At 41.4% G+C, this 25,004-nt stretch overlaps 1 protein-coding gene across 9 annotated transcripts in view; it reads left to right on the top strand.

Moving 5' to 3' along the window:
• The window catches only part of ANK2 (ankyrin 2), a 539,079-nt gene that overhangs the window by 498,743 nt on the left and 15,332 nt on the right, over positions 1–25,004 (top strand). For 7 of the 9 annotated variants that reach the window (XM_080915859.1, XM_080915857.1, XM_080915858.1 and 4 more), the window contains 10 exons: positions 1,501–1,712; positions 2,189–2,393; positions 3,889–3,985; positions 5,168–5,396; positions 6,295–6,420; positions 8,110–8,232; positions 9,957–9,989; positions 11,678–11,699; positions 22,497–22,571; positions 24,556–24,687. In XM_080915859.1, coding sequence (XP_080771985.1) covers positions 1,501–1,712; positions 2,189–2,393; positions 3,889–3,985; positions 5,168–5,396; positions 6,295–6,420; positions 8,110–8,232; positions 9,957–9,989; positions 11,678–11,699; positions 22,497–22,571; positions 24,556–24,687 — 1,254 coding nt within the window. Of the gene's footprint in view, positions 1–1,500; positions 1,713–2,188; positions 2,394–3,888; positions 3,986–5,167; positions 5,397–6,294; positions 6,421–8,109; positions 8,233–9,956; positions 9,990–11,677; positions 11,700–14,584; positions 20,801–22,496; positions 22,572–24,555; positions 24,688–25,004 lie in introns of all 9 variants that reach the window. The other 2 variants (XM_080915853.1, XM_080915852.1) reach the window with 1 other exon arrangement.

Raw genomic sequence — 25,004 nt, 5'->3', positions numbered from 1 at the left:
CAGCTATATCATATACATATCTTCTTGTGGAACTTTGTTTTTAAATGAGAACTTTAATCTTGGTAATCCCCAAATCTCTTCAAGCCATGTAGGCACAAATTGAAGTATCTGTTTGACTGGAGAGAGGGGACTCATCCTTAGGCCCCATAAACTGAAGCAAGGAAAGGTGCTAGAATGTACCACGTATGCTACTTCAAGAAACTACACAAACAGAACAAGCCCCTTACCTCATTGCCAGGAGCATGCCGTCCATGTTTGTACAAGATGGCAAACCACAGCCCTGTGTCAATCTGTGAAGAGCAGCCTGCACACAGCTCCTTCTTTATCTCTGTCTGATCCTGTTGAGGTTGGGTACACATGAAGGCCGGACTTAGATGACAGAAAGTACACTGTCTACTTTGTAGGTCAGTTTCTTCAAAGCAAGGGGAAAAGACCAAAGTTTGCATCAGTGAGGGTGACAGTACTCAGCTCCTCCCACTTCATGAAGCTGTCATTTGCTAGCATCATCTTGGTTTTGGCCATTTTCTTCTGAGTGGCACCTATCATTGATGCCCCCTGTGCACATTAGCATCTTGCTCTTGGATGAATGGTAATAACAATTGGCATGTAGAGGAAATTCACTCTACAGCCTTCTACAGGCTTCTGCTTTACTACTGGCCATTCTCCCACTGTGTGTGATCAGACCCCAGGACTGCCACTGATTAATATCTAGTCACGCCAAGCAGTCAGTGAAGAGTGACCACTTTATAGTGAGTTGTTAACAATTTCCAAGACTAAGCAACTTTCTACAGTTCTTTAAATTTACTGATAGATTTAGTAACATTTTCCCTCTATTTCAAATCTAAATTTCTCTATTGCCCTAAATACCCACACTAAAGCAATTTATAAAATCTATGATCCCACCCTCTGCCATTAGGTAATATATTTGGTAAGTCATTAGCATCGGAGGAATATTGAAACCCTGATGTTGAGCCCAGGCACAAACCGTGCCATAGGACAGAATATATAAAGAGAATCGTTACCCATTCACTGTAGAGTTTATTATTGGACTACTCCCCCAGAACCTAAAGGACCACATAATTTCTTAAATCCACAATAACTGGTCTTTGAGCTAACACTGAAATTTGTAAAGGAAAGAAGTCCAAATGCAGCCTCCTCTCCATCACGCAAACCAGGAATAGCACATGTTCTTTCCCGCTACAGGTATGCGCTCAAATGCCCTTACAGAGACAGCACTTAATGATACTTATGGCCCAACGTGCATTTCTTTTACAGTATTCTGGAAACGCCTGGTTTTCCCGAAATATAGCTGCAAACTGCTGACAGCTGATAAATCCCTGATATTTATCTATTCTGTGTCAGGGTAGCCTTGTGTTTTTTACTTTAACTAAAGGGGGGGCTTCGCTGTTTCCCACGCTCACTGTGAACTGTGCCTGTGAGACTGCTAGAATGTTCTCAGGAATCACTTGCTCGATGAAGATGGATCATTTCTTGTCTCAGTTCTGGACAGTCCGGAAGACCTGGAAAAGAAACGAATCTGCCGCATCATCACTCGTGACTTCCCACAGTACTTTGCGGTGGTGTCGCGCATCAAACAGGACAGCAACCTGATTGGCCCGGAGGGTGGAGTGCTGAGCAGCACCGTGGTATCACAGGTGCAAGCTGTCTTCCCAGAGGGCGCACTCACCAAGCGCATCCGTGTAGGCCTACAGGTATGTCTGTGTAGGATGCAGATGATCCTGTGTGTGTGTGTGTGGGGGGGGGGGGGTTGTTACCACTGTTACAATAAGCTTTTCAAATGAGAGTTGAAATGCCACCTAAATCAAGTTTTCCTATGTGAACAAAGGCTAACACGCGAGATAACTAGGCCTGTGCAGGAGCTTGTTCCTAAGTCTGACTACCTGAGTTCGATTCCAGAAACCCATATGGTGGAAGACGAGAACTTCCTTAGGTTGTCTTTTGGCCTGCGTATGTATACTGTAGCGTGCATGCATCCATACGCACGTCTAACACACAATAGATCAGTAAATTATACATCTATCTTAATAGTAATAAACGTACAGATGCCACAATCGAGATCCACCAAACCCATTTGTGAGACAAAAAGCAATGTTTGTCTGGATATGATAGGTACTTAACATTAAGTGTGGTACTATATAGAGCTAATTTTTTTTTCCTACCTTGAAAGGCTCAACCTATGCACAGCGAGCTGGTGAAGAAGATCCTCGGCAACAAAGCAACCTTCAGCCCCATAGTCACTTTGGAACCCAGGAGAAGAAAATTCCACAAGCCGATTACTATGACTATTCCTGTCCCCAAGGCTTCTAGTGATGTCATGCTAAATGGTTTTGGGGGAGACGCGCCGACCTTAAGATTACTGTGCAGCATAACAGGTAAGTTATATATGACCATATTGCAGAAAATCCTAGAAGATACGTAACAATAGTAAAAAACTGAGTTACTCTTACCACAGGCAGCAGTGAAAGTTGGGAATATAGGTGTCTGTAATCTCTATTTGGGAGACTGAGGCAGAAGGGTTATGAGTTCAAGAACTGTCAGCACAATATGAAAAGGCCCCATATCAAAAGGCTCTGGGGTTAAATACATCAATTTAGGAAAAACATTTTTTAATTAACTAGGTGAACAAAAGGTAAAAAAAGGAGTTATTCGCCAAACAATGTTTTACATCAAGCTATTACATATTAATAGATGGAGGCATTTGAAAGTAAAGGTTTTTAATTTTACCTTTTAACCCACCGAGTTCTTAGTGCCGCTCATATACACACTGCATGCTACCACCAGCTCCTCCTGTCTCTGCAGGATTTTCCTGGGGTGATTTCCTGCAGGCACCCTATCCAGCAGCCCATCTGAGCTGCTGCATCTCACAGCACTCCTCCTCAGACGGGGGGGGCTTCCGCTCCACAAGGGTCCCTGAGCCCCAAGGCAGGGCAGGAAAATCAATGTCCCACCTGCCGTCAGTGGGAATAATGGAACAATTGCTTGTTCTCAGCACTTGTTTCTCTGCATGGACCATTACCTACATCTATACGGAGTTTCTCTGACCAAGGCTCACACCGATGGGTACAGACGTAAACATTTACAAGGCAGCTTGAAAATATGGCCATTTAGCAAGACGATAACAGGCTTCCCTAGCCATAGATTTTGGCCATGTTTAGACTATACCTGAATTTCCTCCTGTGGACCAGGCCTCAAAGCTAACAAGTGAACAGTTGGTTATCCCTACACCTAGTCCTGCTGCTGTTGCACTAATAGGAACATCTTCTAGCATTCAGGGTCCAACACTGGGTAAAACCATTGATTTTTTTTTTCTCCCAGAATGCTATATAGGAGGCCAAGGACAGAGTGCCTTGATAGTCGAATAATTTCCCTTAAATTTAGTTATCTTGGGGTGGTGTCTGCTTTTTTTAAGTGTTATTTCTTAGTATGTTGTTTTGATTTGAGTTTTTTTTTTGATATTTGATTAATGATAGTTTGTACTCCCTCATTTTAATTTTTGTATGTATGTATGTATGTATGTAAGTATGTATGTATGTATGTATGTACGTATGTATGTATGTATATGTGGAGCTGGCAATCTAACCTAGGGCATGTTATTTGCTAAGCAAGGCAAGTAGTTTATTCTTGAGCTCTGTATCCTCAGCTCTGAAAGTTGTTCGGGTTTGGGTTTGTACTGAGGATTGAACATGGCTCTGTGCACACTCTAAGCAAATGCTTTACTGCGTACCTGTATTCTAGCTCATTTAATATTCCTTGTGTGTTTTATGGGATAGAAGGGTTACGCAGGTGAACAGTCAGAAGCACAGGGCCTTTATTTACAATCTGGTGTCTCTAATTTTGCCCAATTATCCTCCACAATCACTCTATCAGGTGGAACTACGCCTGCCCAGTGGGAAGACATCACAGGAACCACACCACTAACATTTGTCAATGAGTGTGTTTCCTTTACGACCAACGTGTCTGCCAGGTATGTGTGTGCAGCACAGAAAAACCCATTCACTGTGTTTCCTTCTTCCTTCTCAAAATCATCTTCTCTTTTTGTTGTTTGGTATTGTTTCTTAATTCCTTCAAAGGGATTTAATTTTAATGAAATTTCATTTTAAGTAAGGTCTACATTTACCTTGACAGGAATAGCAATAGTACAGCAGCCCAGTCCTGACAGTCAGATTAGAATCTATGAAAAACAAATGTCTGTCTGTTTTGGCTCTATGATTCTGACGTTAGCTTTGGCAGGCACGGCTGATGTTTCCAGTTCCCAAGGAATGATTAATTTCCTGTTACCAACAAAATAGCACGAAGAGTTGCTTTTTCAATAGAATCCCAAAACACACGGTTCAGTGTCTCTTGCTTAGTGGCTAAAGAGCCCGTGTGTCACACATGCTAACACATTTGCATGTTACATGTCTTTAGTTGGCTGGAGCTATCCTCTGGTTATTTCTTTTACATGCTATCATAGAAATTTCCTAATCATTCTCATTCGTAAGGTCTTTAGGTAAACACTTTCACATGTCTGGTTGGTTTGACTTAGTCTCAGTGACTGGTGAATCCCTTGGAGAATGAAGAAGCAATGAGGACTTGATGTGGAAACTTTCAGAAGGTTAAATGAATAGGAGGGGAATCAGGGAAAGCAGGAACTCATTCAAAAATATGGACACCAGAGTGTCTGATACTGAACTTCTGACTACCAAAGAGTTATTTTATTTTATTTTTAAAATTTTGGTTATTTATTTTATTACCAAGGAACTCATAAGCAATCAATATGTATGTCAAGAGACTGGTTATAAAGAAGAGTTTCCAAAAGGAAGAACTCAAGTAGAATATTTAATTCATTTTTTTTGCTTGAGAGGAGTATAATTTCTATTGGGTAATATTTATTATGCAGGGTAGTATGTTTCATAAGGACTTCTTGTAAGTGTATATTGTAAATGCAGCATATTCTCATGCACCTCTTTTTTAACACCTCCAGACCTCCTGTCCTTCCTGTTGCCTTCCTTACCATTTCTGCCTGTTTCCCCTTCCTCAGCATTTCCTCTTATCATTTCCCATGTCTTTAACATTTGATGACAATATTGATCATATTGAAGGAATTGATCAATTTTCAAGTGACATACTGTAAACTTTAGGTAACTGCTTTTCTTTCTTTTCATAGGTTCTGGCTGATAGACTGTCGGCAAATTCAGGAGTCTGTTTCCTTTGCATCACAAGTGTATAGAGAAATTATCTGTGTACCTTATATGGCCAAATTTGTAGTGTTTGCCAAGTCACATGACCCCATTGAAGCCAGGTTGCGGTGTTTCTGTATGACAGATGACAAAGTAGATAAGACCCTTGAACAGCAAGAAAACTTCTCTGAGGTGGCCAGGAGCAGGGATGTGGAGGTAGGATGTTGTATTGTGTGGCTTCACTCTCAGGTCATTTGTAACCCAGTTACCATAGGAACAAAGTTTGCTTAACGAAAGGAAGATCGGCCTACGTTTCTATCAGTAGATGGCCAGTGTCAAAAATCTGAAATATTTTCCTGACAATTTGGATCATAAATGGTTTGTCTCTATGTATGTAGATAAATTCCTATAAAATGTGTTTTTATTCAAAAATTATTTTTATTGAAATAAAAACTTTTAGTTATTGATAAACTCAGAGTATGTAGGTGACTGTGAGATTGTTGTAACTATAGCAGTTTGAATGTTTTATTTTTCGGATTTTCTTTTAAAGTACTTACTTTTGTTTAAGTATTAGTCCAGATTAGTACATTTTTATATTGTATTTTTTTTGTAAGAATTTCCCATTATTATAGATGTTTAGATAATGACATCCTGTGTTCTGCCTGATTGTGGTGTCAAAAGGTACTTAATGCAAAATTTATATTTAGCTATTGATGTATATGGGTCTTTGTGGGTATCATGATACAGCATTAAAAATGAGAAAATTGAATGTCACCATGCAAGTGAAAATACACAATAGCAAGAAGAAAAGTTGGCACATGTTTTGTCTGTCATGTATGATTGACAGATGTCGCTCAGCTGTGTGAGCATTGTCACGTATGATTGACAGATGTCGCTCAGCTGTGTGAGCATTGTCACGTATGATTGACAGATGTCGCTCAGCTGTGTGAGCATTGTCACATATGATTGACAGATGTTGCTCAGCTGTGTGAGCATTCTGTATGTGTATTCTCAGAGAAGACGGTTCTAAGAACCCCTACTACTTCGCTCATATAAATAACATAAAAGTGACTCTAATTATTTTATTACATGTTGGCTTTCTGTCTTCTCTTAGGTGTTAGAAGGAAAACCTATTTATGTTGATTGTTTTGGCAACCTGGTACCACTAACCAAGAGTGGCCAACATCATATATTCAGTTTTTTTGCCTTCAAAGAAAACAGACTTCCTCTCTTTGTCAAGGTAATGCATACATAAAATCAAAATTAGCTAGGCATTAATTTAAATATAAGTATTATTTTCAGCTACTTTCATAGTAAGAATATGTGCTTTTTCAAACATTTCTGGTGATTTTTAAACATTTAGAAATGTTTACAAAACACATATCTTGAAGTTCAAATTCAATCATAATTTTTAATGAGAACACATTTATGATGGGAATGAGAACAAACTAGGATCAGTGTATCAAGTAGAACATTATCTATACTTGCCAGATTAGAAGGCAAAGTCATCTGTGTGTGTGTGAGTGTGTATATGTATATGTGTGAGTGTGTTTATGTATATGTGTGTATAGGTGTGTGTGTATGTGTATGCTTGTATGAGTGAGTCTGTATGTGTGTGTATGTGTGTAGGTGTATGTATGAGTGTGTGTGTGTATGTGTGTTTGAGTGTGTGTGAGTATGTGTATGTGTGTGTTTTGATGGGAATAAACTTAGAGCCTCACACCTAGTTACTAATAGGCAATGGCTTTACTGGTGCCTTAAGTTCCCAGCCTTCCTTTTTCTTCACTACTGTTACTTTCAGATGCCATGCTGAGATATTGAGGAGTGTGTGAATGTAACTAGGTGGGGACAAAATGAGCACTGACAACTTTTTGTAATAATTTCTTAAAAGACCCAGAATATCATAGTCCGGTGAAAAATTATTCTAATTAGAGCTCCATCAATTCAACTTTATAGAAAAATCAACGTGCGTGGCCTTATTTAACATAGAATACCCAGAGGCATAAAAGATAGAAGTGAAGGGGTGGCTATCAGGAGAAAGATGGTGGGGGAAGGAAAATTATTGCTTAGTACATGGAAACTTTCAGTTTGGGAAGCAAGTATGCATGCAAACAGATGGTGGTGACAGTCATCCAACAAATTGCATGGATTTGTGGCACAGAATTATACACCTAAAGTGGTTATATAAAAGGAATGGTGCTTTCTATTGCAAATGCCGCAGTTGAAATTGAATGAAGTTCTGATGGTACAATGTACTTGAAAGTGTTGTGCTAGGTCAGGAAAACACTACGTGACTCCATTTTTACAGGTCTACGGAAACACAAACTAGCATGGATATGGTCGGGGGGGGGGGAGGAATGGGAAGGAAATGGGTAATGGGAACACCTTTTGTCAGGGTGGATAGAAAGCTCTGGAAAATGGCGGTGATTGTACAACTTCACGGGCGTGTTTCACGGCACTTAAAGATAGTAGAAGTGCAGTTTTATGGCAGTAATATTTTACCAAGGGTTTTTTAAATGGTGAATTAGTTCCGGAGACCAAATGATTAGAAATGAAACTATAGTTAACGATTATTTTATGTTTGAAATTTGCTGTGAGATCTGAAGGGACACTCAAACAAATGGAGACTTCCTTGGGAGGCAGCTCATGTTAATTAGCATGACTGTTGGCTTAGTTTTGCATCGTGTGCACATCAGACCATCCTGTTCTCTACCTCAAAATCCATACAGTTTTTTATCCACACTTCAGAAAGCAAAAACACCAGAAAGACGTTTTCAAAGTCTTATAAATTATGGCAGGAGAACAGAAAAGGGAAGTCTTTGTGAGTTTTATGTTGCTCTGTTAAGTGTTACCCAATTGGAATTATTTTCCCTCTAAGCCACACTGATGTTAGATGTGGATGAAGCATGTATATCTTTCTCATTTCAAGGTACGTGACACAACCCAAGAACCTTGCGGGCGACTGTCATTCATGAAGGAGCCCAAATCCACAAGAGGACTGGTGCATCAAGCTATTTGCAACTTAAACATCACGCTGCCGATTTATGCCAAGGTATGGTGTCCACTGTCCTTGCTCTCAGCACGGAACTGGGGTTTCAGCTTCTTTGTAAAAGACACAGAACCCACGCCCATGTGCTAGTCACATTGGCACTTAATGCACTTTGATGGAAGCTTTGATTGCTATGTGTTCGATATGGCAGAGAAAAATATGAGTCTGAGTTTTAATGCTTTTTGAACCAAATTTGAAAAGAAAAATAACTGGCTTTGTCCTCATTCTTGTTTCTTTGAGCCTTCCTGAGGTCACGTGATTCACTGCCTCCCACCAGGATGCTAGTGTTAGCTTTTGTTCACTACCTGCTCTGAGTGGGGCCAACTTAAAGGTCCAGAGCAACCTCCTTGTATTTTATCTTTTACTGAACTAATTACCTGCTCATCTCATAGCCTGATTTAATAATTTAAGAATTTTAAATTAACCTTCCAGATAATTTAACATGATCAGTATAAAAATATCCTCATAATAGAAAGAGTATGTTTGATGCACCACTGTAAAGGTTTGTTTATTCCTGACCCAAGTGTGTCTGCTGTTACTTTCTTCCAGAATCATTCCCATGACATAATTGATTTACTACCATGATTGTATCAAAGGAGGCGTCTCAATCAGTTAAATGATGTGGGCAATCTTATTTTGAAAGTTTTTGTTTCTTCAAACTAATACCATTTTAACATAGCCAGCTGCAGACAGTAGTCAGTACATAGCTGCTGCAAGTATCCAGTTTGTCCTGCACTTGGGGAAGGGGTGAGTGGAGCTGAGACCTGGAACAGAACTAGGGAAATATTCAACTCTCTATCCTGAGTCCACAGAACCAAGAACTCTCTATACTACTTTTATTTCGTCATAGTTGCTGCAGTATATATTGGTTTAAATACTCATTTTTGAAAATAGCCATCAGTTATAGAGAGGAAGGATCCTAGCATATGTTTACTGCTGACAGTTCTTAAAAATTAAAAAGGCAATTAAATATCTATTTCCATGTGTTATAAGCATGGTACGCCACAATTGGAATGTAGCCGTAGATAGACCCAACCAAGGAAATGTGATCTAATTGCAATCCCATGACATAAACACATTTTGGGTGTTGTCTCAGAGGCAGAATGGCAGCTACAATTCAAGGAGAGATACACAGGCCACCAATAAGAGTGTGACTCTGCTTTGACTGGTTAGAGTGTGCTATTCCACATGCTGTAAAAAAATTATATATTTTGAGGCAAAATATGGCCCAGAGAACTATTAATGCTGGGTGTTCAGGGATGGCTTTTTATTTAGTAACTCAAGCTGAAGAGAGTAAAATGCCTAACATTGCATATTTAAGATATGTTTGAGAATTTGGTAGCTTCTTATTATAATAAAACCTACGTGGTGCCTGAGTATTGAAAAGCTTTCAACATAATCTGACTAATGGTGGTTGACATTTTCAGTCAGTATCCATAGTAACAGGGATAGCGTCACCATCATTCCTGTAGATCAGTTCCACCAGACACATTAAACATCAAGTTTTGAGACTGCTGCTGACCTCAAGTCAGAGATTATCATATCCGTCATTTGGTCCTTTTGTATCTTTGGATGTATAAACTTTGATTATTCATCTTTAACTGTCTTATATAAACTATTTAAGAAAGCAGTCTGAGTTTGGTACCTGCTTGATGCTTATGGGTGGGAATTTTTTACTCTTCTAAGTTTTCTTCCTTCTCTCTTCTTTTCCATCTTGGCTCATCAAGGAATCGGAGTCAGATCAAGAGCAGGAGGAAGAGGTAATTTCACAACAGCAACATTGTTCTCTCTGTGTCATCGCTGGCACCACTAATTACTGGTACCACATGTGGTTGGCCTCTGACTTTAAAGAAGTAGACAGAGATTCTTAGCAAGTAGATGAGCAGAATTTTAGTCAACCTCTCCAAGGCTATGTTTCTTCATCTTGTGAATGGTGTTCAGAAAATCCTTATTTATTTTAGCCTGTTATACAATAGCTTGTATTTCACCACAACCCCTAAAGGCCATCATCTGAAAGACACTCAAAGGCTAGTCTGAGGATGTCTGAAGATAATGGTGATGGCACAAAGTGGTTTGCTTCATAGGTCTCATCACCTCATAGCACCTCACAGGGTATGCCTGTGATGACGTCATCACACTGACAATTGCTAGGATGTGTGCTGGGGTATTTGTGGGGTCTTGAATCTTCTTAGCTTCAATTTGTAACGTGCATATTTGTTTATGCTTAGCTTATATAAATGATAGTTAGTAACTTTTAGGACTATAATGTAGTGCTAACATCAAGATTGAGAATTACTATGACTAACCAACATTTGGCACTTAGCCCAATTATTAGGGTCCAAGATTATATACATATATACTAATTATGAACATTTCTCAAATTATAGTTGCAAAGCATAGTGCTCCACACACCTCATTAGTATATGTGTGTAATGGGCTCTCTCTTGTCTTCTGTGAAGTTACATATACAGGAAACAAATTCTAAAGAGGGTACCTTGAACAAAGTACATATCTGGTCATATCCACTTCAATTTTTAAAGCAAATGTGTGTTTATCTTCTTTTTAAAGATCTGAAAACGCCCAATATTATAACAGAAATGAAAGAACTTATTGAAAACCTTTTTATATTTATCCATTATTATAGGCACTTTAGTTTTCAAAACTAATTATCATTAGTGCATATGTTTTTAATACACTATCATTTTTAAATGTTATGCTGACACATCTGAAATATAAAAATGCAAAGAAAAATGTAATAATCATACCACCTCAAATGCATGGCCTTAGTTCAGAGGACTGTCCCATATCCCCCTTTCTGTCATAGGAGGCTACAAAACAGATGTGAGATAGCCATCTCGCACACACAGCATCTAGGATGCTTGACTGGTCACTCATTCCCCTATGTGACTCACTGTGATACACTCAGTTTCCTTCCTGAGCTCAGTGATTCTGTCACCCTATCCCTTAAACTACAAAACCAACTTTGCTGTGTTCACAGATGAACCAATTCTATCAGATACATTTTGTTTCTCCTGTGAAATACTTCCAGGAAGTTTCTAGTCTTCCTAAAGGACATATGTAAGAGCTCTAGAGCAATGCTCACTATTGCTACAAGACTGTAGAGTGTACTACCCAGCATGCTTTGCCATCTTGTTTTTTTTTTTTCTCCATTAAGTTGGCACTTAGAGCTTAAAATTGACTTCACCTTCATGACCTTTTCCCTACTGTGCCTTTCTCACATCACACACCACTGGGGTCATATCTTGTTAGGAATAATATATGCTTCCTGTAGTAACTAGAAGCGATGTATGGATGTGTTTATTTATATATATGAGCCTTAGCTGATGTCACTCTCAGGTATATAATTACAAATACGTTCATGCTATGCACGTAAGGGACTCTGAGCCAAGAGATGTTTTGTAATCACTGAATTTCTGTTTTCTTTCAGATCGGTATGACATCAGAAAAAAGTAAGATTTTAAATAAAAATTGAGTTTGTTTGAAAGCTGGCTATATTGAAGAGAAGCATGAATTAAGTTGCAAGCTAGTTGCCATTACTAACCTCTAATAATTATATTTGTGTATAATCCTTATTGATCATTAATGTAAATTTGTAAAAGCAGCTTGGCCAGTTAAATCACAATCTACCTAACTTGTGAGCTAATGAGCAATGCAGTGATTATTCATCTAAGCATTCACTTTCTTTTGACATCCCTGTAACTCCTGGCACTGCTGTCAAGCCTGTTTAGAAAGCTACCCTACCGTTTTGTCCTTCTGTTAGCATAACGCTGTCACCCCATTATTTTTTAAGCACTGACACGACAGTATTGCTTTTTACATCAGTCTACAGTGACCGATGTAGAGAGCCTTTCCTTTGGAAGGCCGTGCCCATCAAAAGCAATACTGTCTAATAGTTCTTATCTGAAGCTCACCCCTTGACACACCCTACCACCCCTTCCACTCTTACTGTGGTGAAGTGTACCTGAACCCTTTAGGGGGGACCTAACAGAATTTTGGGAAATTTTCAAAGGAAAGAAAACATAAAAAAAGAATGCAAAAATTAAGGTATCCCACACAAAGCTATTGACCACTGAGTGTCCTTGTGTGGCTACATTTAAATAATAATTCAAAATTCTTAACAAAATATAGTGCAGTAACCAGACCCAAATTTACCCAAGGTCTGAAATAATTCTAAAATTTTATCTTGTTGGCCTATTCCCTGTGACTCTCTGGCTTCTTGTGTAGAAACCCAAGTTGAATTTTATAGGTTTTCCTTTGTGTTATGTCTTCAACCCTTGAGAAAATCATTCTACCCTGTACTTTGATTAATTATTAAGACTTATGTTGATTCATCATATCTTAAGGTGACATCCTGAGTGGAAAGGACACAGAGCTATTTGCCACCATCATTCTGCCCCATTTGTATTAGTTACTGTTACATAGCTGTAATAAAACACCATGACCAAATCAACTTACAGAAGGAAGAATTTATTTGGGGCTCAGGGCTAGAGTCTATAGTGGCAGAGCAGAGGTAGTAAGGTGGCAGACTGTTAGAAACTGGAAACTTTAAAGCTGGCCTGCCCCCAGTGACCCTCATCCAGCAAGGCCACACCTAAGCCTCACCAAACAGCCACCAACTAGGGACCAAGTATTAAAATACCCAAGGTTTGTTGGAAGTAGATCTCATTTAAACACAATGCAGATGACCTGTTCCTTTGAAATCTTAGCACATTGTAGCTTACTGCTGTCCTATTGGGATGACTTTAACTGGGGCTTACCCGTGTTCAATTCTCATTCAAATGAAACTATTTGATATGCTGATGTCTTCAATAATTTATATGACTAAACAAATCAGCATCAACATAAATTTATTAGATATACTTTATATACAAACTACACACACACACATATGTTATCCTCTGAACAAATACAAATTCTGTCTAGAAGAGGCACTGTTATTTATGACACATATTAGTGGTTTTCATTGATTTTTTTTTAAAGTGATTTTCTTTTCTCTCCCTCTTTCTTCTTTAGGGCTATTGTGTTGGATTAAATGGTCCCTTCTTTTATTCCTATGTACCAGCTGCTAGGAATTAGAAATTACTGGTCTGGGGCAGTAATAAAAAGTAGTAATATTAACCATATTACTATAATGTGATGGATTCTCTTGAATCTCACCTGGATTCCAGATTTCAAATGGAGATTCTTATGTCTGTGTTTTTAGTGTAAAGGCACTCCTTATATAATTTCCATGTAGTTCTAACATAAGTCTTTGTATAAGCCAACCATAAGTGTTTCTTCCTCTCTGTTGGTAGTTAAAAGACCCCCTGACCCGTGACTTCAGTGTCCTTTTCAGACCAACTCAGGCATAGGGAGGTAAATGCTTCACCACAGTAACATTTTACACTTTTGTTCTAATTTCTCGCCATCCTCCTGCCCACGCTGCAAGGCTGCCCCTGCCCAGAAGTTTTATCCCACCTTTGCTTTGCATGGAAATAACTTGGCTTACATCAACTGTGCGTGTGTCCTGTGTGACTGTCTCTAATTTGGGTTGCCATGCATCACATTTGAACTCTGGGTTCACATCCACGTTCAATCACAGCCGGTGTCTCCATTGTTTGTCTCTCCTTTCCTTTATCCTCCTCCTTGGTATGTCAAGTACACCTCTAAACAAGGAGGTTCCTCCAAGGAAAGGGCCATGCCTCCCAGCACGAGATGTGTGTCATTGTCAGGTGTGGATTTCCCTTAGATGAAACGCCAGTTCGCAGCCAATTCAGAGGTGTTTTCCACCATTGCTGTACAGTGGCAGAAGTGTGCTGACTGAATTCCAGACCTGTAGGATCAAAAATGTAGGAACATCATTTGGTGCAATTCTGAATTTGCTCCTACTGGCTTTCTCAGAGAGGAAATCAAGATTCTGCTATTTCTAATGCTAGTTTTTCCTTATTTTTTCCCCATGGATTTTGTTTTGTTTTGTTTTCTGACATCGATCTGTAATATCTGGACAATCTTGAGATACCTCTATGTAATTTCACTGCTCTCTTCTTTTTGATTTGTGATTTTTTTTTATGTTTGTCTTGAGTATTCGTGATAGCTTTGTTGTACGTATGAATGTGCTACAGTGAGAAAATTAAGCAAGTTATTTCCTGCTCATTTTCCTTTTCAGTTATTTTTTTTCCGTTATCCTTGCTTTGCTCTCGTTCCTTGAGACCTTGTGGATCCACCATTTCCCGCCCATTCTGTTGCCCTTCTCACGACCAGGAAAAGACGCTGTGTTGTTTTGGTCCTGATTACATTTGCCAATATCTTTTTTGATTTCCATTTTACTTTCAATGTTTTCTCATTCACATCAAAGATGATGAGACAGAGTCGACAGAAACATCTGTCCTGAAAAGCCACCTGGTTAATGAAGTTCCTGTCTTAGCAAGTCCGGACTTGCTCTCTGAAGTTTCTGAGATGAAACAAGATTTGATCAAAATGACGGCCATCTTGACCACAGATGTGTCTGATAAGGCAGGTTCCATCAAAGTGAAAGAGCTGGCAAAGGCTGGTGAAGAAGAGCCAGGCGAGCCCTTTGAAATTGTAGAGAGAGTGAAAGAGGACTTAGAGAAGGTGAATGCGATTCTGAGGAGTGGAACGTGCGTGAGAGATGAAGGCAGAGTGCGGAGTTCTCAGTCTGAGCGGGAGCTCGAGGAGGAATGGGTTATTGTCAGCGATGAGGAAATCGAAGAGGCCAAGCAACACGCCCCAGTAGAAGTCATTGAACAGCCATGTATAGAGGTCAGGGTAGACAGAGAGGCCAAGGCCAAAGTAGAGAAAGACTCTACTGGTTTAGTGAACTACCTCACAGATGACCTAAATTCATACACTGGTCCTCATGAAAAGAAGCCACAAACAGCTCCAGATAAGTCAGGGGACACAAGTCAGGCTTCAGCCGTGGGCAAGAGCTCTGAGAGTACTAAAGGGAAGGCTAGCCCAGCAGAGGAGAGACAGAGTGCTCAGAAGCAGCTTAAACCAGGCCTGGCGATAAAGAAGCCAGTGCGGAGGAAACTAAAAGAGAAGCAAAAGCAGAAAGACGAAAGCTCGCAAGGCAGCGAAGAAAAGACCGAACTTAAGAAAGGTAGTTCAGAGGAGTCGGTAGATGAAGACCGGGGCCTGGCCCCTGAACCCCTCCCCACTGCCAAGGCCACCTCTCCTCTGATAGAAGAAACCCCTATTGGTTCCATAAAGGACAAAGTAAAGGCTCTTCAGAAGCGAGTGGAAGATGAGCAGAAAGCTCGAAGCAAGCTGCCAGTCAGAGTCAAAGGCAAAGAGGATGTGCCCAAAAAGACCACTCCCAGGACACACCCGGCTGTGTCACCATCTTCAAAGTCATCACCTGCCTCTAAAACAGAACGGCACTCTTCCTTAACTTCCTCTGCCAAAGCCGAAAGGCACACACCTGTGTCACCGTCAAGCAAAAACGAGAAGCACTCACCTGTGTCGCCCTCGGCAAAAACCGAACGACACTCACCAGTATTTTCAGGTAAACCCGAGAAACATTCACCTGGTTCCCCCTCAACCAAAAATGAAAAACATTCCCCCGTGTCATCTATAAAAACAGAACGACACACGCCTGTGTCACCTTCAGGCAAAGCAGACAAACGTCCACCTGTGTCATCGTCTGGAAGAACAGAGAAACACCCTCCAGTGTCACCTGGCAGAACAGAGAAACGTTTGCCTGGCACACCTTCTACTCGAACCCCAGAGAAGCAGGCACCTGGGTCTGCCACTGGCAAACATGAAAAGCACCTACCTGTGTCTCCAGGGAAGACAGAAAAGCAGCCGCCCGTATCTCCAACCTCCAAAACTGAACGAATTGAGGAGACAATGTCTGTCCGAGAGCTCATGAAAGCTTTCCAGTCAGGTCAAGACCCCTCCAAACACAAAACAGGGCTCTTTGAGCACAAATCGGGAAAACAAAAACAGTCACAAGACAAAAGTAAGAGCCGGGTAGAAAAAGGGCACACTGTAACCCAGAGAGAAACCCAGAGGATAGAAAATCAGACAGCCAAGCGTGGCCAGAGATTCCAGGTGACAGCAGCTACGGAATCCAGACGCTTCCGTTCTACCACCATCACCGTTGGGCTCAGGACAGAAGAACCAGTTAGAGAAAGGTTTGAGAGAACTCCCGTTATTAAAACACCGGAGGCGGTTCCACCAGCAGCGGCAGAAGAAAGCCGTCGTGGGAGTGAGATCTTTCAAGAGAAGACGGTGGATGAGCAGGGAGACATGGATCTCCAGATAAGCCCAGACAGGAAAACCTCCACGGACTTTTCTGAGGTTATCAAGCAAGAGTTAGAAGACAATGACAAATACCAACAATTCCGCCTCACTGAGGACACGGAAAAGGCTCAGATTCATTTAGACCAAGTAATCACGAGTCCCTACAACACAACATTTCCACTAGATTACATGAAAGATGAGTTCCTTCCAGCTCTGTCTTTACAGAGTGGTGCTTTGGGTGGCAGTTCTGAAAGCCTGAGACAGGAAGTGATAGCAGGCTCACCCTGTGGCAGCCTGATGGAGGGCACACCTCAGATCAGTTCAGAAGAGAGCTACAAACATGAGGGCCTAGCGGAAACTCCTGAGACAAGTCCCGAGAGTCTTTGTTTCTCACCAAAGAAAAGCGAGGAACAGATTGGAGCGGCCAAGGAAACAATCAAGGTAGAAACGCCCACAGACATTCATTCAGAAAAAGAGCTTCCTGTAACTAATGACGTTACGGATAGTTCTGCAAAACAAGGTGCTGGGGTAACTGGGGGTTCAGAGCCCTCTACAGAGCATGTGCAGAAGGAGGTTACCCAAGACCCTCCCACAGATGTGTGTGCCAAACAAGATGGCTGCCCTGGCAGCCACAGTATATCATTAGCAAATGAGACACGCCTGGCATTTACTGAGAAAGGGTCCTGGGGTGAAAGACAGCTCCCACTTGTCAGTTCACCTCCTAAGACACAACCAGTAAGCGAAACTCAGGAATGCTTAACTTCCTCAGAGGTGACAAAGGCCTTCTCACCATCTAATGCTTTCACCAAGACAGTTGAGGGGACAGAACCAAAGCCCCAGGGAGGCATTAGAAGTCCCCAAGGGCTAGAACTTCCTATCCCTAGCCGGGATAGTGAGGTCCTCAGCCCCGTGGCTGATGAATCACTAGCAGTCAGCCACAAAGATTCTCTGGAAGCCAGCCCCGTGCTAGAAGATAACTCCTCACACAAAACTCCTGATTCTCTGGAACCAAGTCCTCTGAAAGAGTCCCCTTGCAGGGACTCCCTTGAAAGCAGCCCAGTTGAGCCTAAAATGAAGTCAGGGATTCTCCCAAGTCACTTTCCTCTCCCTGCAGCTATTGCCAAAACAGATCTGGTTGCTGAAGTGGCCTCCATGCGTTCTCGGCTACTTCGAGACCCAGATGGCAGTGCTGAGGATGACAGTCTAGAGCAGACATCACTAATGGAGAGCTCAGGGAAAAGTCCCCTCTCCCCTGACACCCCCAGCTCTGAAGAAGTTAGCTATGAGGTCACACCCAAGCCTTCAGATTCAAGTACCCCCAAACCAGCTGTGATCCACGAATGTGCAGAGGAGGATGACTCTGAAAACGGGGAGAAAAAGAGGTTCACACCAGAAGAGGAAATGTTCAAAATGGTAACGAAAATTAAAACATTTGATGAACTCGAGCAAGAAGCCAAGCAAAAGAGGGACTACAAAAAAGAACCCAGGCAAGATGAATCCTCCTCGGCCTCAGACCCCGATGCTGACTGTTCAGCAGAAGTGGATGAACCAAAGCAGATGGGGAGCACAGAGGGTGAGAGTGAGGTCCCTGTCTTGGTGACTGCAGAGACCAGAAAAGCTTCTTCCTCCTCGGAGAGCGACCCTGAGCTGACACAGCTGAATAAAGGTGCTGAGTCAGGTCTTCTGACAGAGCCAGTTATTCGGGTGCAACCCCCATCTCCCCTTCCATCCAGCATAGACTCCAATTCCAGCCCCGAAGAAGCACAGTTCCGGCCCATAGTTCCCAAGCAATACACTTTCAAGATGAATGAGGAGATTCAAGAAGAACCAGTCAACCCAGAAGAAGATAAAGTTTGCAAATCACCTTTAGCTAAAGACCGTCATACTCATTCTGCTGCTGGTGTTGATGGGCCTTATGATGACCTGAATAGAGAGACAACTCAGCCAGAAACTTGCGATGGCCATGGTTGTGAGGCTGTGAGTCCTAGCAACTCAGCTACTCCTGTCTCCTTAGGAATTCAGAGTTCAGAATGTAATGATGTTGATAAACCCCTGGCCATTGATAAAGACTCACTAGCTCTCCAGGATACTCTTGATAGTGACCGAGAAGAAAGAGAGTTTGATCCTTCCAGAGTAGAATTTACACAATCAGGTCTTCCCAGTGAGAGCTCTTCCTTTTCTTCATCTCATTATACTGAACCTGAAGAAAATGAATCAGCTAAAAAAATACTCTCCCCATCTTCTCCTGTAAAAGTAGAGGTCACAATAACTGACCAGGCTTTGGAGAGTATGTCAGAGGACTGTCCCAATCAAGAGTCATGTACTATAACTCAAACAGAGAGGTTTGCCATGGACGTTCCAGTGTCTGATTTAGCTGAGATTGATGAAAATTCTCATCCTCAAATCACCAGCCCTTATGAAAATGTTCCTTCCTCATCATTTTTCTCTGGTGAGCCCAGCAAAATACAAACAGATACCTGTCATACCACAATTGTTAATTCACCTGAAGTGTATTCTGTGATCATCAGATCCTCTCCTGAGGATGTTGTAGTGACAAACTCCTCGCATAGAACTCTTTCAGGTGAAGAACCTAGTTGTGAGAGCCATGATCTAGAAACAGAATCTGAGCAAAACAGTGCTTTGTGGGCAATGGAGTCTGACGAGCCTCCCTTGTCTGTAGCCCCCACTACCCCAAATGCACCAGCAGTCACTGGTGAACAAGTAAGCAAAGTCATCATCACAAAAACGGATGTGGATGCTGACTCCTGGAGCGAGATGCGTGAAGATGATGCAGCCTTTGAAGCTCGAGTGAAGGAGGAAGAGCAGAAGATATTTGGTTTGATGGTAGACAGACAGTCACAGGGCACCACTCCTGATACTACTCCTGCTAGAACCCCAACTGAAGAGGGGACCCCAACAAGTGAACAAAATCCATTCCTCTTTCAGGAAGGAAAATTGTTCGAGATGACCCGAAGTGGTGCCATTGATATGACCAAAAGGTCCTATACAGATGAAAGTTTGCACTTTTTCCAAATCGGCCAGGAATCCCATGAAGAGACTATCTCTGAAGACATCCAGGAAGGGGCTACTGGGGCTGAGCCTCTGCAGATGGAGACTACTAGCGAGTCATTGGAACCTTCAGAATCCAAAGAAGCAATGGATGATGAAGGGGAATTAGTTCCTGATGATGTAAGTGAAGAAATAGAGGATTTCCCTGCCTCAGATGCTCACCTTGACTCCAAAGTGATCATTTCCGCTTCCACAGAAACACCCACCAAAGAGGCTGTGTCCACAGTGGTTGAGGAGCCCCCCACCATGCAGCGGAGTGATTCCCTGAGCACTGTGAAGCAAACACCCGGCCCTACCTTCCCCGAACATGTTGGTCAGCTGGACTTTTCCACCAACACTAGGTCTGTTTATTCAGAACGGGAGGGTGAGTCCCCAGATTCTTCTCCAGAGGAACAGAAGTCTGTGATCGAGATCCCTACTGCACCCATGGAAAACGTGCCTTCTGCTGAAAGCAAACCCCAAAGTCCTATCAGGACTTTCCCCACTTTGGTCCCAGACCCTCCATCTGCAGAGGATGAGAGTGCATTTTCTGATGATTTCCCATCCGGTCTGGATGAGGAAAGTAAGGAGGATGGAGCAAAACCAAAGTCCAAAATCCCCATTAAAGCATCCACCCAAAGAACTGAGTGGCCACCTTCTCGTCCAGACACATCTCTCCAGAAGACGGGGGTCCCCCAGGGACAAGACACGCTAAGCAGAGCACCAGAGGGTAGAAGCAAGTCAGAATCAGATGCTAGTTCCTTGGATGCTAAGACCAAATGCCCAGTGAAAGCCAGAAGTTACATTGAGACAGAAACAGAGAGCAGGGAGAGGGCTGAGGGGTTTGAGTCAGAGTCAGAAGAAGGGGTCACAAAACCAAAGCTCTTTGCATCCCGACTGCCGGTGAAGAGCCGAAGCACGTCCTCCTCCTCTGGCAGGACAGGCACGAGCCCCACAAGAGAGAGTAGGGAGCACTTCTTTGACCTTTACCGAAACTCCATAGAATTCTTTGAGGAGATTAGTGATGAGGCTTCCAAATTAGTGGACAGGCTCACACAGTCAGAAAGGGAGCAGGAGCCACCTTCAGACGACGAAAGTAGCAGTGCCCTGGAAGTATCAGTCATTGAGAATCTACCACCTGTTGACACTGAGCATTCAGCTCCTGAGGACATCTTTGACACAAGGCCCATTTGGGATGAGTCCATTGAGACTATGATTGAACGCATCCCTGATGAAAATGGCCATGACCGAGCTGAAGGTATTTGCCAGCCACTGGGAACCCCTGTGCTACGCATGTCATAAATTTGATAGAGATTTTTTTTTTTTTTTTGGTAACGTTTGTTTTATTTTGTGATTTATGTCTCATTTTCTTTAAGCTTTCTGTAGTGGTTAATGTGTTTGTGTAAGCCCTTTGTGTTTTGTGCTTTTTCTGTATATTCTCGTCTATGAAACAATCTCAAGATTGAGTAATGAGAATGCTTATCCAAACCAGAAACATAACCAAGCAACGGGGGGATCTCGCTTTTCCTTAGCTGCTGCATGTAAAGCCACAAAAGCTTTGAGTTTTGTTGTTCTGATGTTCCAGACCTAGCCTCAAATTAATACATTTGCTTTTACACATGAGCATATGGGTTTCACTGCACAAGGCCACCTGGCTCTAACTTCTAATCTTTTTTGTGTACTTTAATCGGTATGTCTAACTTTGTCATGATTAGGAAGCCCTTTACTCAAAACGATTTCTCACATCCCGTCATTCTAATTATCGTGGGTCTGTTTTTCAATTCGGAGAGGCCGGCTTTCAGACACCCCTGATAACCAAATTAGCCCAACAAACCTGAAGTAAAAATAAACAGTGAACATGCTCAGACGAGATTCAGCAGACAACAAAATCTCAAACTGCACGATATGAGGGAATGAAGGCTCTTGGGATTATAGTAAGAAAATAAAAAAGGAAACCATGGGTGGCTTTGAGAGGTAACCTGCAGGCTTCCATGATCTCCAAATGAAGACTTATCCCTGTGTGAGTGACAGACCTCCCCAGTGCTGCCCAGAAGCCCACAGCAGTTAAAAGTGAACTGGGTGAATTTTAGTTTGTGAGAGTGTGCACTACATGACTTTGCTTAGGAACAGGCAGCCAGAACCTTTGCCTCGGAAACAAATGTCCCACCAGCACGAACTACAGAGCCCGTATGCCTTTATGCTGCCTTCTTTCAAAGGTCAATAGGACATTGTTGTTCTTGACCTCAGATTAAGTCCAGGCATAAGATAATTCTTAGTGCTTTCTTTCAGATAGGACTTGGTGGTAACTGACACCCCACAGGCATTAGAACAACAGCCCAACCACTTAATCCACTTCAGTATCCCATCTGTGGTTTCTCTGGTGTTTCATGATTGAAGTGAGTGTGTTTTAGTGGATAGTTTTCCTCTTCTGATTCTTCTTCTGATTCTTCTTCTGATTCTTCTGTTTCTTCTTCTTCTTCTTCTTCTTCTTCTTCTTCTTCTTCTTCTTCTTCTTCTTCTTCTTCTTCTTCTTCTTCTTCTTCTTCTTCTTCTTCTTCTTCTTCTTCTTCTTCTTCTCCTCGTCCTCCTCGTCCTCCTCCTCCTCCTCCTCCTCCTCCTCCTCCTCCTCCTCCTCCTTCTCCTCCTTCTCCTCTTCTTCCTCCTCCTTAAAAGTCATAAAAGGAAAGTCCTAAGATAACTAGTCATTCTGTTCAGTTACAAGTCTTCATTAAAGGGATATGGAAGCAGATGGTTTCCACAAATCACCACATGGGATTCATTCCCCATTTTATCTCAGAAATCAGGAAACACACCACTTCATATAACCTAAGCCATGATAGCTAATTTGTGCGACTATTAGATATTTGATCAAGTGATTTCCTTTCTTGGATATCAGTCCTCTGGTTCCCCTCCTGTCCCAGACACTCTTTGGCCATTCTGTTTTTGACCTATAGATCCCCAAAATGAACAGGAGCGGATGGAAGAAAGGCTGGCTTACATTGCTGATCACCTTGGCTTCAGCTGGACAGGTAATTGGTGTGACCCACTTTTTCTACAGAAACAACCAGTTAAAAGATCTGTTTTTCTCTCCCTTGTTTTTCTTGAAAACTCTACAGAATAGTTCAAAGAAACATCTGACTGCAGCAGCTAATAGCACTGCCTGAGCAGATGGTTCTCAACAGTCTGGAGTTCAGAAGTTGAGATTTGAAAACTTTTATATACCCATCCCCTTTTATACAGTTAGCTAAGTTTGGGGAAGATGGCCAGGCTTCAAACATTCTCAGATTCAACTTTTACATTTTGTTTTTGTTTTCCTGAGACAGGTTCTCACTCTATATCCCAGGCCAACGTAGAACTTTTTATGTCACTTAAGCATTGCTAAACTCACAGTAATCTTCTTGCTCCAGGACAGGGAGCAAGATACAGATGGAAGCTACCATGCCTGGAAATTTTCATGACACTCAAGATTTCACCTGAGCTGCTTCTTTTTGATGTTTGATGTCAGGCATCTTTCATAGTAAATAGTTACTAACACATGCTCTGGGTGAATTTTAAAATATACATGAGTGAGATGTTACATTAATGTTTTTATTTTATTTTATTTTGAGGTAGGAGTGTTGAAGCATAGAGTGTATGTTTGGTGAGCTATTAAAAGGTGAATTCTAAATCAGTACCGTTATTTACAAATCATGATTTATAAACTTAAAATGTATTTCTCATCTGCCCCTGACTTAATAGTAGGCAACGTTGCAGCCTAGCTTCCTTTCCTACTTACCATGTTAACTCTGATGTGATTCCTTATGTGTCACTTGGATAGGCTTCTCTGAGACAAACAGTTTAAAGTTATTGCTATCCCATGTTTCTTAAATATTGGTAGTAAATAAACATTTATTCTACAGGGTGATTGCTAATTTCAAATAAATGACTGGAAGCTGTAGAAATAGCCATTTTCTAACCTTTAGTAATTTTAGAATAATATTGAAATACTCACCAGATGTGTAACCGAGGGATTTAGAGGAAAGAATGATACCAAAATATCTCCAGTTGGCATATTAGAAATTCATTATTTTTCTCGAATATGTATGCATCCAGACACATACTAGATGTGTTAGGTATAGAAAGGTTGGTGAAAAATGTAAACTTTATAATCAAACAGAACAAAAGAAAAGGAAAAGGAAATACATCTTTAAAATAAAATTACAAGATCAAAGATAATTTTAATATTGAAAGATGTCAGTTAGATAATAGAAGTCATTTCTTTTATACACAGTTGCATACGTACACATTAGAAGAGCATGTACAGGAATCAAGTATTCATATAGAATGTTAATAGACTAAAGAAACTTTTTGTAGGAGAAACATTGGGACAGAGTTTCTCTGTGAAGCTCTGGTCATCCTGGAACTCACTATCTAGACTAGGCTGGCCACGGACTCACACCTGCCTCTGCCTCCTAAGTGCTGGAATTCAATATGGACATCACTAGGCCCAACTGAAGAAACTTTGTGGTTTCTACCCTACACAAGTTTAATGCTTCTCAGGCCTTTCCTTCGTACACATCAGATCAAGAAAAAGTGCGCTTGATTACTATGAGTTAGCTACAACCAGTGTCTGCAAGCATTTCCAGAAACAGGATTTGTAGGAGTTAAACATTCATAAAAGCCAGAAATGCTCTGTTTTTCTTGTTTTTACAGTCATTTAGCTTTCATTATCTTGGTTAAAAATATAAACAAGTGTTGATAGTCTGGTCTTCATTTACATTTTATCCCTTTACCCTTATGACTTCTACAATGACACCATCAGTTTTATGTCCAATTTTAAGGGAAAGTGAGAGTGAGCGGAAGTGAGAGTTAGTTAGTTAGTGTTAGTATATCAAATTTGTGTATGAGTCACTTCTAATTAAAATTGCTCACAGCAGCACAAGGCCATATATTGCTTACACATCAAGAAACAAGGTATGGAGACTGAAACCTGAATTCTTTGGTGGGTAATATAGGCTTTTGTTGTTGTTCTAGAACTAGCAAGGGAACTGGATTTCACTGAGGAGCAAATTCACCAAATTCGAGTTGAGAACCCCAACTCCCTTCAGGATCAGAGCCATGCTCTGCTCAAGTATTGGCTGGAGAGGGACGGGAAGCATGCCACAGGTAGGTGGGAGAACGTTATGGTAGAGGTGGATCTCAGGTACAAGTGGGTTACCCAATGATCCCATTCTTTTAAAATCAGCAAGAGAAATTGTCAACAGTTATCAATTTTAAGAACCACTGTCAATGAAGGAGAGCAAACTGCTATCGGTTTTCTCTTGGTCCATGAAAAATCTTGCATGATATGTTTGTGAACAATGTCAACTATTTGGATGTATCTGTATCAGCTGCCAATGGAAAGTCTGGTGAGACCTAAAGATTTCGAAGTATAGGTTAGTGGGCACAGTGTGTCATTACGGCTATTTATGAGTAGTGTGTTT

Source organism: Micromys minutus (genome assembly GCF_963924665.1).
Source record: "Micromys minutus genome assembly, chromosome: 4".
Lineage (NCBI taxonomy): Eukaryota > Metazoa > Chordata > Mammalia > Rodentia > Muridae > Micromys > Micromys minutus.
Note: the sequence above shows the minus strand (reverse complement) of the source record. Positions and strands in the feature narration are given on the sequence as shown.